Consider the following 14685-nt stretch of genomic DNA (forward strand, 5'->3'; position numbering starts at 1 on the left):
AACAATGGACTGGTTCAAAATTGAGAAAGGAGTTCGTCAAGGCTAAATACTGTCACCCTGCTTATTTAATTTATATACAGAATACATCATGCAAAATGCCAGGCTGGATGAATCACAAACTAAACTCAAGACTGCCAGGAGAAACATCAACAACCTCAGATTTGCAGATGATACCACTCTAATAGCAGAAAGCAAGAGGAACTAAAGAGACACTTTATGAGGGTGAAAGACGAGGGTGAAAAGGCTGGCTTAAAACTCAACATTCAAAAAACTAAGACATGGCATTTGGCCCAATCACTTTATGGCAAATAGAAGGGGAAAAAGTAGAAACAGTGACAGATTTTATTTTCGCGGGCTCTAAAATCAGAGGAGAGTGACTGCAGCCATGAAATTTAAAGATACTTGCTCACTGAAAGGAAAGTTATGACAAACCTGGACAGCGTTTTAAAAAGCAGAGACATCACTTTGCCAACAAAGGTCCCTACAGTCAAAGCTATTGTTTTTCTAGTAGCTACGTGTGGATGAGAGAGTTGGATCATAAAGAAGGCAGAGTGCTTAAGAATTGATGTTTTCAAACTGTGGTGTTGGAGAAGACTCCTGAGAGTCTCCTGGACAGCAAGGAGATCAAACTAGTCAATCCTAAAGGAAATCAACCCTGAATATTCATCGGAAGGATTGCTGCTGAAGCTCCAATACTGTGGCCACCTGCAGTGAAGAGCTGACTCACTGGAAAACATTCTGATGCTGGGAAAGATCCAGGGCAAGAGGAGAAGGGGGTGACAGAGGATGACATGGTTGCATGATATCGACACAACGTACATAAATCTGAGCAAACTATAGGAGACGGTGAAGGACAGGGATTTGACTTTCTAAGCTATTAAGATGAGGTGGCAAGAATACACAGAACTATTCAAAAAGATCTTAATGACCTGGATAACCACAATGGTGTGATCAGTCACCTGGAGCCAGACATCCTGGAGCGCGAAGTCAAGTGGGTCTTAGGAAGCATCACTATGAACAAAGCTAGTGGAGGTGATGGTATTCCAGCTGAGTTATTTCAAATTCTAAAAGATGATGCTATTTAAGTGCTTCACTCAATATGCCAGCAAAGTTGGAAGACTCAGCAGTGGCCACATAACTGGAAACAATCAGTTTTCATTCAAATCCCAAAGAAGAGCAATGTCAAAGAATGTTCAAACTACTGCACAATTGCATTCATTTCACATGCTAGCAGGGTCATACTCAAAATCCTCCAAGCTAGGTTTCAACAGTACGTGAAACAAGAACTTCGACATGTATAAGCTGGATTTAGAAAAGGCAGGGGAACCAGAGATCACATTGCCAAGATCCACTGGATCACAGAAAAAGCAGGAGAATTTCAGAAAAACATCTACTTCTGCTTCATTGACTACACTAAAGCCTTTAACTATGTGCATCACAAAAACTGTGGAAAATTCTGAAAGAGATGTGAATACCAACAACCTCACCAGTCTCCTGTGAAATCTGTATGCAGGTCAAGAAGCAACAGTCAGAACCAGACATGGAACAATGAACTGATTTCAAATTGGGAAAGAGTACGTCAAGGCTGTATATATTGTCACTCTGCTTATTTAACTTATATGCAGAGTACATCATGCAAAATGCTGGGTTGGATGTAGCACAAGCTGGAATCAAGATTGCCAGGAGAAATATCAATAACCTCAGATAGGCAGATGAGGAAGAGGAGTTGAAGAACCTCTTGACGAAGGTGAAAGGGGAGAGTGAAAAAGCTGGCTTACAACTCAACATTCAAAAAAGCTAAGATCATGGCATCCAGTCCCATCACCTTATGGCAAATAGATGGGGAAACAATGCAAACGGTGACAGACTTTTTTTCTTTGGGCTTCAAAATCTCTGCAGACAGTGACTGCAGCCATGAAATTTAAAGACGCTTGATTCTTGGAAGGTTTGAAACCTATGACAAACCTAGACAGCAGATTAAAAAGTGGAGATGTTACTTTGCCAACAAAGGTCCGTCTAGTCAAAGCTACGGTTTTTTGAGTAGTCATGTATGGATGTGAGAGTTGGACCATAAAGTAGGCTACCATAAAGAAGCACCGAAGAATTGATGCTTTCAAACTGTGGTGCTGGAGAGGACTCTTCAGAGTCCCTTGGACAGCAAGGAGATCAAACTAGTCAATCCTAAAGGTAATCAGCCCTGAATACTCTTCGGAAGGACTGATGCTAAAGCTGACGCTCCATTTCTTTGGCCACCTAATGCAGAGCACCTATTCACTGGAAAAGACCCGGATGATGGGAAAGACTGAAGGCAAGAGAAAGGGACAACAAAGGACAAGATGGTTGGACAACATCACTGACTCAATGGACATGAGTTTGAGCAAACTCTGGGAGATGGTGAAAGACAGGGAAGCCTGGTGTGCTGCAGTCCATGGGGTCACAAAAGATCAGACATGAATGAGTGGCTGAGTAACAACAATAAATGGATGAAGTCAAATGGTATATTTCCCACAACGTAGGGGTGCTTTTTGAGATTCCTTTAAATTTATAATTAATGTAGCTTTTCACTGCCTGGAAAAATAATATACATAGGGTAAACTTTAAAAGTACAACACAATTCTGCAATTAAAACATGATGTTGAGTCCTCAAAACTAAGGAAGAAAAGTGAGAGAAGCTGCTTCTGAAAGATGAAGTAAACATACTTTTCCCTATTCCTCCTACCAAAAACAACTAAAGCCTCTGTAAAGAAATATAAGGCTGAATGAAATGTGGTAAGAAGGCAGAATGATCAGGACCTGAGGAACAACACAGTAGAGAATTCCTTGAACTATTTTCCTAACATACTCCAGATACAGAACTGAAGAAGCCAGCAACCTGAACATATAAATGGGAACAGGGGGAAAAAATCCAACAAAAGCCAAAGGACGAGGAAAGGGCAACCTAACGGAACAAAACTTATAGATAGTAGCAGTTTTACTCCAGCTAAACACCAAAGAAATAAAGAGCAACTAGTAAAGAAGATGTACAAATAGATCATTCAAATGTACTTAGACAAATTAAAATAGTAATATATAAAGATGTTCAAGTAACCCATAGGAAGACAAGAAAAAGAAAACAAAAAACAAAGCAAGGAGAAAAAAAGAGAAAACAAAAAATGAAGAGGCACCTGTAGCCCCAATAAATCTGTATGCGGGTCAAGAAGCAACCGTTAGAACCAGACATAGAACAATGAACTGGTTCCAAACTAGGAAAGGAGTACATCAAGGCTGAATATTGTCACCCTGTTTATTTAACTAATACGCAGAGCACATCATGTGAATTGCTGGACTGGATGAAGCACAAGCTGGAATCAAGATTGCCGGGAGAAATATCGATAACCTCAGATATGCAGATGACACCACCCTTAATGGCAGAAAGTGAAGAGGAACTAAATAAAGAGCCTCCTGATGAAAGTTAAAGAAGAGATTGAAAATGCTGGCTTACCACTCAACACTCATAAAACTAAGATCATGGCATCCAGTACCATCATTTCATGGCAAACAGATGAGGTAACAATGGAAACAGTTAAAAGACTTTATTTTCTTGGGCTCCAAAATCACTGCAGATGGTGATTGCAGCCATGAAACTAAAAGGCGCCTGCTTCTTGGAAAAAAAGTTAATGACCAACCTAGACAGTGTATTAAAAAGCAGAGACATTACTTTACTGACAAAGGTCCATCCAGTCAAAGCTATGTCTTTCCCAGTAGTCATGTATGGATGTGAGAGTTGGACCATAAAGAAAGCTGAGCATCGAAGAATTGATGCTTTTGAACTGTGGTGTTGGAGAAGACTCTTGAGAGTCCCTTGGACTGCAAGGAGATCAAACTAGTCAATCCTAAAGGAAATCAGTCCTGAATATTCATCAGAAGGACTAATGCTAAGCTAAAGCTCCAATACTTTGGCCACCTGATACAAAGAACTGACTCAGTGGATAAGACCCTGATGCTGGGAAAGATTGAAGGCAGGAAGAGAAGGGGACGACAAGAGGATGAGATGGTTGGATGACATCACTGATTCGATGGGCATGAGTTTGATCAAGTTCCAGGAGCTGGTAATGGACCAGGAAGCCTGGTGTGCTGCATTCCAAGGGGTCATGAAGTGTCAGACACAACGACTGAGCAACTGAACTGAACTGAATATCGCCTTGATACTGAAACTAGGCAAACTGAGTATAAAACAAACAAAAAACAAAATTACAAACATCTCTCATGAATAGAGAGTCAAAAATCCTTAAGAAAATATTAGGATACACACATGGGCAATAAATAAACTATTCACCATGATCAAGCAGATTTTATTCCAGGAATGCAAGCGTGGTTCAATATTCAAAAATTAGTTACCAGGCTAAAGAAGAAAAATTACATATTACATCATATCAACTGATATAAAACAAATATTTGATAAAATTTAATACCCATTCATGATTTAAAATGCTGAGAAAAAGGACAGAAGGAAATTTCCTCAAACTGATGAAGAGCATCTATAAAATACCTACTGCTAACATTATACTCATAAATGAAAACAATATTTTCCAAGATGAGGTAAAAGGAGGGTATCTGCTTTCACAGCTCTTACTCAACATAGTGCTGGAAGTTATAGTCAGTGCCATAAGGCAAGAGAAAGGGGGGGAAGCATACATATTGGAAAAAATAAAATACACTTGTTCCTATTTGCAGGTAAGTAATTTTCTACATAGAAAAATATTTTGTAATTACCAAATAACCTATAAAAAAAAAAGAAAAAGAAAAACCAACTCCTAAAAATAAAATTGGGTTCTACAATGTAGAAGGATATAAAATAAAAATTTTTAAATCCATTATATTTCTGTATATGGGGAATAAACATGAGGAGGGCACTGCAACAACCCACTCCAGCATTCGAGCCTGGAGAACCCCATGGAGAGAGGAACCTGGTGGGCTACAGCCCATGGGGTCACAGAGAGTCAGACATGACCGAAGCCACTTAGCACATCACACACATATCAGAATGAACACGCAGAGAGCAAACTTTATGCATCATGATTTACATTCACTCAAACAAACACACAAAAAGACCAGCATTAAGTCTAACAAAATACTTACAGGACTTACATACCGAAAACTATACAACACTGATGAAAAAGATCAAAGAAGATCTAGATATAAGAAAAGATATAGCACATTCTTTGATTAGAAGACTCTACACAGTAAAGATGTCAGTTCTCCCCAATTTGATATACAAGTTACCAAATCCCAGCAATATTTTTTTATAACCACAGACAAAATTATTCTAAAATGTATATGGAAAGGCCAAAGAACTAGAATAGCTAAAACCATTTTTAAGAAGACTATAGAGGAAGAATCAATCTATCTATTAAGAGTTATTACTCTATTTCAATTTTCAAAAACTATGTGATATTGGCAGAAGGCCAGACACAGAGACTGATGAAAAGAAGAGAATCCATATAGATATGTTCAACTGATTTACGAACACAGTGCAAAAGCAATTCAACGGAGGATAAACTTAACACGTGGTGCTGGAGCAGCTGGACACAGAGCGCTGTTTTAAAGGGTTCTTAGACCTGACACCAGAAGTAAGCTCCAGAAATAAAACACCAATAAACCAGACTTTACCAAAATTTAAAACGTTTGCTATATAAAATACCCTGTGTGATAGTGTGATTTACCTTAAGGAATATATATTTACTTTCTGTCTGGTGTTCCTGATACATAGATCCTAAAACTTCTGAAATTTCCTAAGTGATGAGATTGATAAAGATGCTTCATATTAATGAGGTGATATCTGGATTTCTCTGAAAGATAGGGCTCGTTGCTAAGAGAACCATTATGTGACTAGAAGGTTGAACTTTCAGTCCCACCCCCAGAAGGGACAAAACACCAATAGCAATGATCTAATCAACAAAATGGAGCCTCCATAAAAACCCAGTAAGATGGTTAAACAACCCATGAATATATATATATCTATTCCAAGGAATACTACTCATCAATATAAATGAGCAAATACCCAGCAACCTGGGTGACTTTCCAAAGAATTAACCTGAGTTAAAAAAAAAAAAAAACTCAAAAGATCAGACACAGCATAATTCTATTTACACAGTATTTTTTAAAATAATGTAATTAATTAATTTATTTAATGGCTGCACTGGGTCTTCACTGCTGTGCGGGCTTTCCCGTAGGTGCAAAGCGCAGGGCTGCTCTGCAGCTGCGGAGCACGGGTTTCCCACTGCGCGGGCTTCTCTGGTTGTAGAGCAGCACCTCGAGGGTGCTTGAGCCTCGGCAGCTGTTGCACTCGTGCCCAGGAGCGGAGGCTCGCGGGCTCCAGAAAACAGGCTCAGAAGTCGTGGCACATGCGCTTAACTGCTCTGCAGCACGTGGGATCTCCCCAGACCAGGTATCGAGCCTGCTGTCTCCTGTACTCGCAGGCAGATTCTGTAGCACTGAGCCACCAGGGAAGCTCTACATATTATTTTTGAAATAGCAAAATTCCAGAAAGTTTTTAGTGGTTGTAAGAAATTAAGGAGTGAACTGGGGCAAGAAGCAGCAAGTGTGGCTATTAAAGGGCAACATGAGGGATCCTTTGGTGATGGAACTATTCTGCACCTTGACTGTGCATATGTGTGTTAGCTGCTCAGTCGTGTCAGACTCTCTGCAACCCCATGGACTGTAGTCCGCCAGCCTCCTCTGTCCGTGGAATTCTCCAGGCAAGAATACTGGAGTGGGTAGCAATTCCCTTCTCCAGGGGATCTTCCCAACCAACACCTTGCTTGTGAAGCTGTACTATAGGTTTGAAAGATGTTATCACTGGAGGCAAATTGGTAAAGGCACATGAACTGGTCTCTGCATTATTTCTTACAGGTTCATGTGAATCTTTTAAGTACCTCAAAATTTGTTTAAAAAAATGAATGTGCATCTAATGTTACAGTCCTATCTTTCACAGTAGAACAGTTTTGAAGAACATGGAAAAATGTTTAAAAAAAAAAGTGACACACGCTAGCCTTAGGCAAACAACTTTAAAGAAAATGGTATGAACTGATTTACGAGGCAGAAATACTCTGGTTCTGCATGAATGGATGATATAACAAATAGACTTGATTTTTTAACAAAGTGATACATTTTCTCTTTCAAATAATGAACAGTGATATCAGAAATTATCAAAGTTTTCACAGAGTAAGGGTAATGTAACTGTTTTCTAGTAGCTAGCACAACATTAAGATGCAAAATTGCAAAGTTCAGGAAAATAACAGAGATCTGTCTTTAAATGGTGAAATTAAGTGAAAAGACTGCTGTTGCAGACAGATATGTAACAATGTCCAACAGAATTGCTGAGATATACAAACATCTCGGTGAAACTATACTTCCAAAAGAGAAATATAACAGCACAAATGTCAAATGGTAAAGGCTCTTTCTGAAACGCAAAACCAAGGAATCAAAACTGAAGGTGCCATAAAGACTTTCCTACCCATCCCCAGCATTTACTTTCACAGGCTTTTACATACATTAAATCAGTGTAAAACTTGTGACCAATGACGCTAACCTCAAATAAAGTTTGTAATCTTTAGAAGATGACATAGTTGGATAGTATTACAGACTCAATGGACATGAGTTTGAGCAAACTCCAGGAGACAGTGAAGGACAGGGAAGCCTGGTATGCTACAGTCCATGGGGTCGCAAAGAGTCAGACACAACTTAGCAACTGAACAACAGCAAAATATTGAGAGAAATGAATACAGGCTAAGGTTTGTAAAATATATATACTGTAAGATTACAAAAAACCTTAAACCAGAAGGACATACAACAGCAGCTGGCAATGGGAGGAGAAAAAGACTAGAAGAGGAGCAAAGAACAGGGCCTTAACATTCTGTAATGTTTTATTTCTTTTACATTAAAAAAAGACACAAAAGTGACAAAATATTGCTAATTCTGGTAGTCCTTATATGGATTACACTTTGCTACATTTTATATTTTTCTGTTTTTCAAATTTAAAAACAGGAAAATAAGAAAAAATCAGACTTACCATAGGGAAATAGAACAGAAAAAGGCTTTTGCAACTCACATTTCCCTGACATCCATTTTAAGAGGGGGGCCTCACCCAGCATAACCATATAGATAAAACCTTTCCAAAGAACCATTTATAAAAGTGATGTCTGTTGAACATGGTTTTACATGTATTTGTAAAGGTATTATTTATATTCTTCCAATTGCTTTTGTGAACAATAACACTAATTTTATAATATGACATGGATTTATATAAATAAAAATCTCATTCTATAACTCTTTTTAAGAAATAAAATTCTTGAAGACGTAATTATGTGATTTTGGAGTGGAAGGGGTGACCCACACACAGTATGTGGGATCTTAGTTCTCCAACCAGAGACTGAATTCAGGCCCCTTGCAGCAGAAGGGCAAAGTCACAACCACTTGATCGAGAAGTCGTCTCCCTGTGCTATTTAGGAATCAATTATAGAGTAGGCTGGCTACATCTACAAGACTAGTGAAGAATCATAATGGGATTAAAAAAAAAAATTACAGGTATTAACATGTGCTTAAAATGTAACTTTCAATCTTGCTGGTTTAAAAAAATATTTCTCAATACTTCTTACTGCGTCAGTTATGTCCCCAAGTTCTAACATATTAATGAAGTCCTTATAAATCAATTTTATTTTTTATTTTTTTGATCTTTAAAAAAATGCTTAAATACTGGTCTTTATATTAAAGGATTCAAACGGATCAAAATTTTCTGTTTTCTGCACTTTGTAAGAATCTCCATTTTTTGAGATTTGAACATTAAAAAAAAAGAAGCTGTTTTACAGCATGATGAAATAAAGTCTGACATCAAGAATGTATCACCAAAACAAAGAGGTGACTGAAATAAGGGCAAGAAAAGCAAGGCTGGGCTAGGAGGAAAAAAAGATTAAAAAGACTAGCAGACGATCTATCAGTGAAAAAGAGAAAAAACTAGTGGGCTACATCTAACAAGTTGATGAACTCTCGGGAAGAATGAACCTTCAAATCCCTGGCAAACAGATTCCCTCTCATGCCTCCTTTAGACTCAAAGACATACATGTAAACCACAGCAGCACAAATACGGGAAATCGTACCTTTCAGGCCTAAAGTCTGCAACTGAAACAGTTTTCCCAGCTCAAAAGGTAGAACTCGTAACAGGTTGTTATTTAAATGGAGTTCCCTGTAGATGTAAAAATTCCAGGAAGTCAAAAGATATATTAACGTTAACAGCTAAAAATCAGCAATATGATTTCTAGGACTATAAATACCTAATACAAATTTAGTATTATATGCTAATGTCCAGCACAGTGCTTCTCAAATCATATGTGGTTAAAAAAAAAAAAAGACACAACAAAAAAATCACAAACTGCCAAAGACAAACATTTATAAAACACAGGGGGAAAAAATTCAATTATTATAAAAGTGAGAAAGAAAAAGACCAATAAAATATAAGCCCATTTTTTAAGAGCATGATATTCAACAGACACATGTTGCATATCTCACTGCAAGCTGGGGACACACTCTGAAATGGCACAGTCCAGAGCCTACACTGGTCAGCACAGATGGGGGTCTCCCACACATATTTCAGAAAGTGGGAATGAAAATACAGCCTAACATGTAAATTGTGAGAATAGAATTTAAATGATAGTATCATGCCAAAACAAAATACTTTATGGTAGCTGCATAATAAGTTTATGATTAATATTTTTCCAAATTTACTAATGTTTCATTTTATAAATAATGGCAGCTATATTAATAACCACTGATTATTTTAATGATGTGTTTTGCATAGAAAATGTAACTATGAAAGGCATCTTCAGTAGAAAAAAAAGATCCAATACAAAGATACTGGTAATATCCTATAAGAGTAAGTTTTGTCAATTTTTACATGTGAATGATAACTACTTTTAAATCCTTGGTTCTTAGAATTTAAAAGAAGCTTGGTTACTACTGAGTAAAACCAGAGGTTGGTGAGGCCATAAAATGAACAAGAAAAACTTGTTCTGAATACCTGTTATTTCCAAATATATCACATAGGAAAGGAGGCCCTTTAAGAAAATTTAGCTCAGAGGATTTAAAGTCATGGTATACACTCATTAAGCCTGAAACTGTCAAAGGGCCGGTCTGGAAAAAACAGAGGTTTTACAAAAAATAAAAAATCACCACCTATCACAAGGTCCTTATTCCTTTTTATTATGCAGCAAATGATAGAAAGCAGCAGGAAAAGTCAGTGGAATTTTTTTTTTAAAGGCAGATAATATGAAATGGCACAAGATTTTCCATTAGGATTAACATAATAGCTAGAAATTGGCTTTATATTCAACTTGAGTAAACCTCATCTATCTTAAAAGAGGTTACAGGAATTACCATTTACTAATACAGTATTTACCAAATAGGGTTGATGATAGCTTTTTAGTCGGTATCTCAAATATTGCTGATCTCAGCTTGGTCCTTATTATAGCAACTTCATAGATGAAGGAAAACTCAGCAAGGTTCTAAGAAGCTTGACCCAAATCACACAATTTATAAATGACAGAGTCAAGTTTCTAACCTGAACTCTGTATGACTCCACATTCTACCTGCCTTCTAAACTCCACACTATATTCCCCCACATTCACTCACTAATTCTAGCTTCTTTCAAGTCCCATCTTTGTTACTATCATGCACAGAAGCCATGGACAGTCAAAAAGGTTATCACTAATTGGGAATGACTTCCCAGATCCTGTATTAAGGATAAGGGGCCCCAGAATTTAGTGGAGAAAAAGCACTTCAACTGTGTCACAAGTAAGTGCATATATGGAATAACACAAGCACTTTCTATTTGTTTGCTACACTCTGTCTTAAAATTTTGTTTCAAATATGAAGTATATTACACAAAACAGCAATTAAATAAATGTTAGGCAATGGGTCTATGTGACTTATGATTTATTAGCTTACATTCAATTTTCCCAGAAAACTTTACCTCATATTTAATTTTGTTTAACATTAAATTGACAATGTTGTTTCCTAACAAAGTGGTGTTTCCTAACAATATAATAATATTTTGTTTTAAGGGCATATAACTATGCACTGAGTTGAATCTGCATACCTGAGTGATACCATGTTTCCGAGTTCTGCCGGTAAACTTCGGATTTTATTAGAGGACAGGTCCAGATACACCAGATTGTGAAGCTTGGCAATGTCTGAAGGGACGCGGGACAGGTAATTGTCACTTAGATACAAAGCTGTCAAGTGAGTCAGTGACCACAAAGATGAACTTAAGCTTCTTACTTTTCCTGTAAAAGAAGAAAAATGGGACAAGAATTAACTCTACAATTTGGTCTCTGGATTAAGTAGCATTTAGATGTTTTATCGAGTAAATAACTTACCATACAAAAAATTGTGAGAAAGGGGTCAACACTAAAACCTTACTGATTCTAGAACAATTCGCTGCTAGGATTAAGTTATAAACTCTCCACTTAGCAAACTAACCACAACTCATTTAAGGCAATATATCAGTATTTAGACTGCATTGTTATTTTTAAGAGCACATTAGTTAAAAGACTTTATCCTTTAATTAGCCTTAGTTATGACAAGAGAAAGCATGAGTAATTCATAGTAATAAGTCTAATAAACATAAATCAACAAATTTCAGAGATCAGACACCAACCAGTGCAGGAGAATGATCCGTTAACGACGAGAAACAAACCATCAGGTCTAGTATTATCCGAGCCGACTTCCCGAACAGCAGCACAGCCAGGGGATCCAGGGGAAGAACACTGATCGTCCCCAAGCACAGGATACACAGCAAATGTCCAGGGAAGCCAGGACAACTAGGATTTATAAAGGCAGAGTACCCGAGGGGAGAGACGAAGAGAGAGGTTGAGAGATTTGAGTGTCCCCCTCAAGTTACCAAGTGATCAGCATATGCATGCGAGAAACTGCCTGAGCCAGAGGGAAAACCACCCAAAAGGAGAAGAGGTGGTAACCCCCAGGCTCACACAGCGCTCAGTGAGGTAAAGTCCACAATATCCAGCACCTAGTGAAAAACTACTAGGTAAACAAAGAAACTGCAAAGTGATATCCATAATGAAAAGTCAGTCAATTAAGACCAGTCCAGAAGAGATGATGACAAAACCAGTAGAGCGATATTAAAAGCTACTTTAATTATATTCTATACTGTCAAAAGCTGGACAACCAAAGACAGCACAGGCGCTCACACTGAACTTCTACAGTCGGACACCACGGTGAAGAGGAAATGGAGAATGACTGCTAATGTAGTCAGGGTTTCTTCCGGGAACGATGAAAATGTTCTCAGATTAACTATGGTAAGGGGCGCACAACAAAATATATAAAAATTACCGAATCTGTACTTTATGTGGGTGAACTGTGTGAATTATACTGTTATTAATCATAGCTGCCAGCAAAAGAAAGACAGACAGACAGACACATACACACACACATATGGGCAGAAAAATTCCCACATTAACGCAACGATCTATCTACCCAGAGAGAGATTTTCAAAAGTGAGGGCAAACTACAAGGTGAAAAGAGCTATGGATATGGATGGTAGTGATGGATGCACATTATGAATGTATCTAAAAAACTTTTCCATAGAGAGTATTCTGGAACCAGATGGATTCACTGGTGAATATTACCAAACATTCAAGGAAGAATTAAAAACAATTCTATACAAATTCCTCCAGAAAACTGAAAAGGATACTTTCCTGATCATTATGAGGTCAACATCATCCTGATACCAAAACCAGACAACACTAGGACAAAACTACAAACAACATCCTCATGAACATAAACGTGAATTTAACAAAAACAAATCCAATAATACATTAAAAGGGATAATGACCAAGTAAGATCTGTGCCAGAAAATGCTAGGTTTGTTGAACATTTAAAAAATATAATTTAAAAAATGTTTTCTCAGAAAATAAAGCATTTGACAAAATCAGTATCCATTTCTGACTTTTAAAAACCTCTCCTATCAGTTGATTTTTCAGTAGAAACTGAAATTTTTCATTTTTATTTCTAAAATAATTTCAAAATTATTTTAAAAAATTACAGCGACCCCATAGACTAAATAGCCTGCCAGGCTCCTCTGTCTATGGGATTTTCCCAGCAAGAATATTAGAGTGGCTTGCCATTCCCTTTTCCAGGGGATCTTCCCGATCCAGGGACCAAATCTGTGTCTTCTGCATCTCCAACAGATTCTTTACTGCTGAGCTACTGGGGCCAGATGTAGACTGTTATACAAAAACCTCGTGGTTACCTGCAAACCAAGTATAAATAGATATACACACAAAAAAGAAGTAACTGAAACATAACACTAAAGAGAGTCATCAAATCTCAAAGAGAATAAAAGGGCAAAAAGACCTAAAAAGCAATAAAACAATGTGCAAAATGGTAAAATTGATTATAAAATCAATAATTACCTTAAATGTAAATGGACTAAATGTTCCAACCAAAAGATTAGAGTGGGTGAATGGATGCAGAAACAATACCCATATATATACTACCTACAAGACACTCATTTCAGAACTAATGACACACACAAAGTGAGTAAATGAAAAAAGGAGGTCTATGCAAAATGGAAACCAAAAGAAAACCAGAGTAGTGATACTTTTATCATACCAAAAAAAAAAAACCCTTTAAAATACAGACTGTTAGAAAAGACAAAAAAGGACACCACATAATGATTAAAGGATCAATCCAGGAATGTTTGTAACAATTGTAAACATATATGTACCCAACACAGGAGCACCTCAATACATAAGGCAAATACTAACACAGTATTGACCAGAGACACATTAATATGTCTTTTGTTACCTGTGCGTTATTGACCAGAAAGAGCAATACAGTTTTAGAGAGTGGTACAATTAACATCACTGTGCAAAGTTGTTAGAACTTAAAACTGATCAAGGGTTCATTATACAACTTGTGATTGTCATTATCATTCACATTTTGCCCCATTAAATTTTGTTCCAACCTTCTGAATACTATAAACACAAGTTTATTACTGTAAAACTATCAGAAATGACATATCACAAAATTTCTCATTTGAAAAAGAGCCCCCTTCAAAGATCCACCTTGTTAAATCAGGTAAAATAAAAGAACATGTTCTAGAGGAAATAATACCCACAGGACTGAAAAAGAATCCTGCCAGAAAGTGGAGAGTCTGCTCTTCCCAGGAAAGCACAGTGAAATGGTATATTTGTAACAGATGTTCTGTTCCTCTGCACAGAGATGCCTGCTGTACTGTCTATCACACACTAACAAAATATTAGAAGGCTTTAGTAACACATGTACAAAGTTTCAAATAAATACATTAAGTGCAAAAAAAAACCTTGTTGATATTTACTCAAACATGAGCATCTCAACATTCACTTACATAACAAATCACCAGCCACAGGTGTTAGCTTCTGTAAAAATTCCTCTGGTCAATAAAGTGTCAACAGACATAAAAGGAGAAATCAACAGTAACAACCGACAAGGCATCAGTTGTTGACACATTAGACAAACTGACTTAATTGATAAACATATAGAGCATTCCATCTGAAAGCAGTAGAATAAACACTCTTTTCAAGAGCACAGGAACATTCCCCGGTTCTGGAAGACCCCACGTGCCTCGGAGCAAAAGAGCCCGTGTGCTACAAC

At 37.2% G+C, this 14685-nt stretch overlaps 1 protein-coding gene across 4 annotated transcripts in view; it reads right to left on the reverse strand.

Moving 5' to 3' along the window:
* The window catches only part of CNOT6 (CCR4-NOT transcription complex subunit 6), an 81984-nt gene that overhangs the window by 14900 nt on the left and 52399 nt on the right, over positions 1–14685 (reverse strand). For all 4 annotated transcript variants that reach the window (XM_070460475.1, XM_020905638.2, XM_020905637.2 and 1 more), the window contains exons 3-4: positions 11129–11315; positions 9135–9220 (exon numbers count right to left, since the gene is read on the reverse strand). In XM_070460475.1, the coding sequence (XP_070316576.1) occupies positions 9135–9220; positions 11129–11315 (273 nt within the window). The remainder of the gene's footprint in view (positions 1–9134; positions 9221–11128; positions 11316–14685) is intronic.

The sequence above is a fragment of the Odocoileus virginianus genome, chromosome 3 (genome assembly GCF_023699985.2).
Source record: "Odocoileus virginianus isolate 20LAN1187 ecotype Illinois chromosome 3, Ovbor_1.2, whole genome shotgun sequence".
Classification (NCBI taxonomy): Eukaryota; Metazoa; Chordata; class Mammalia; order Artiodactyla; family Cervidae; genus Odocoileus; species Odocoileus virginianus.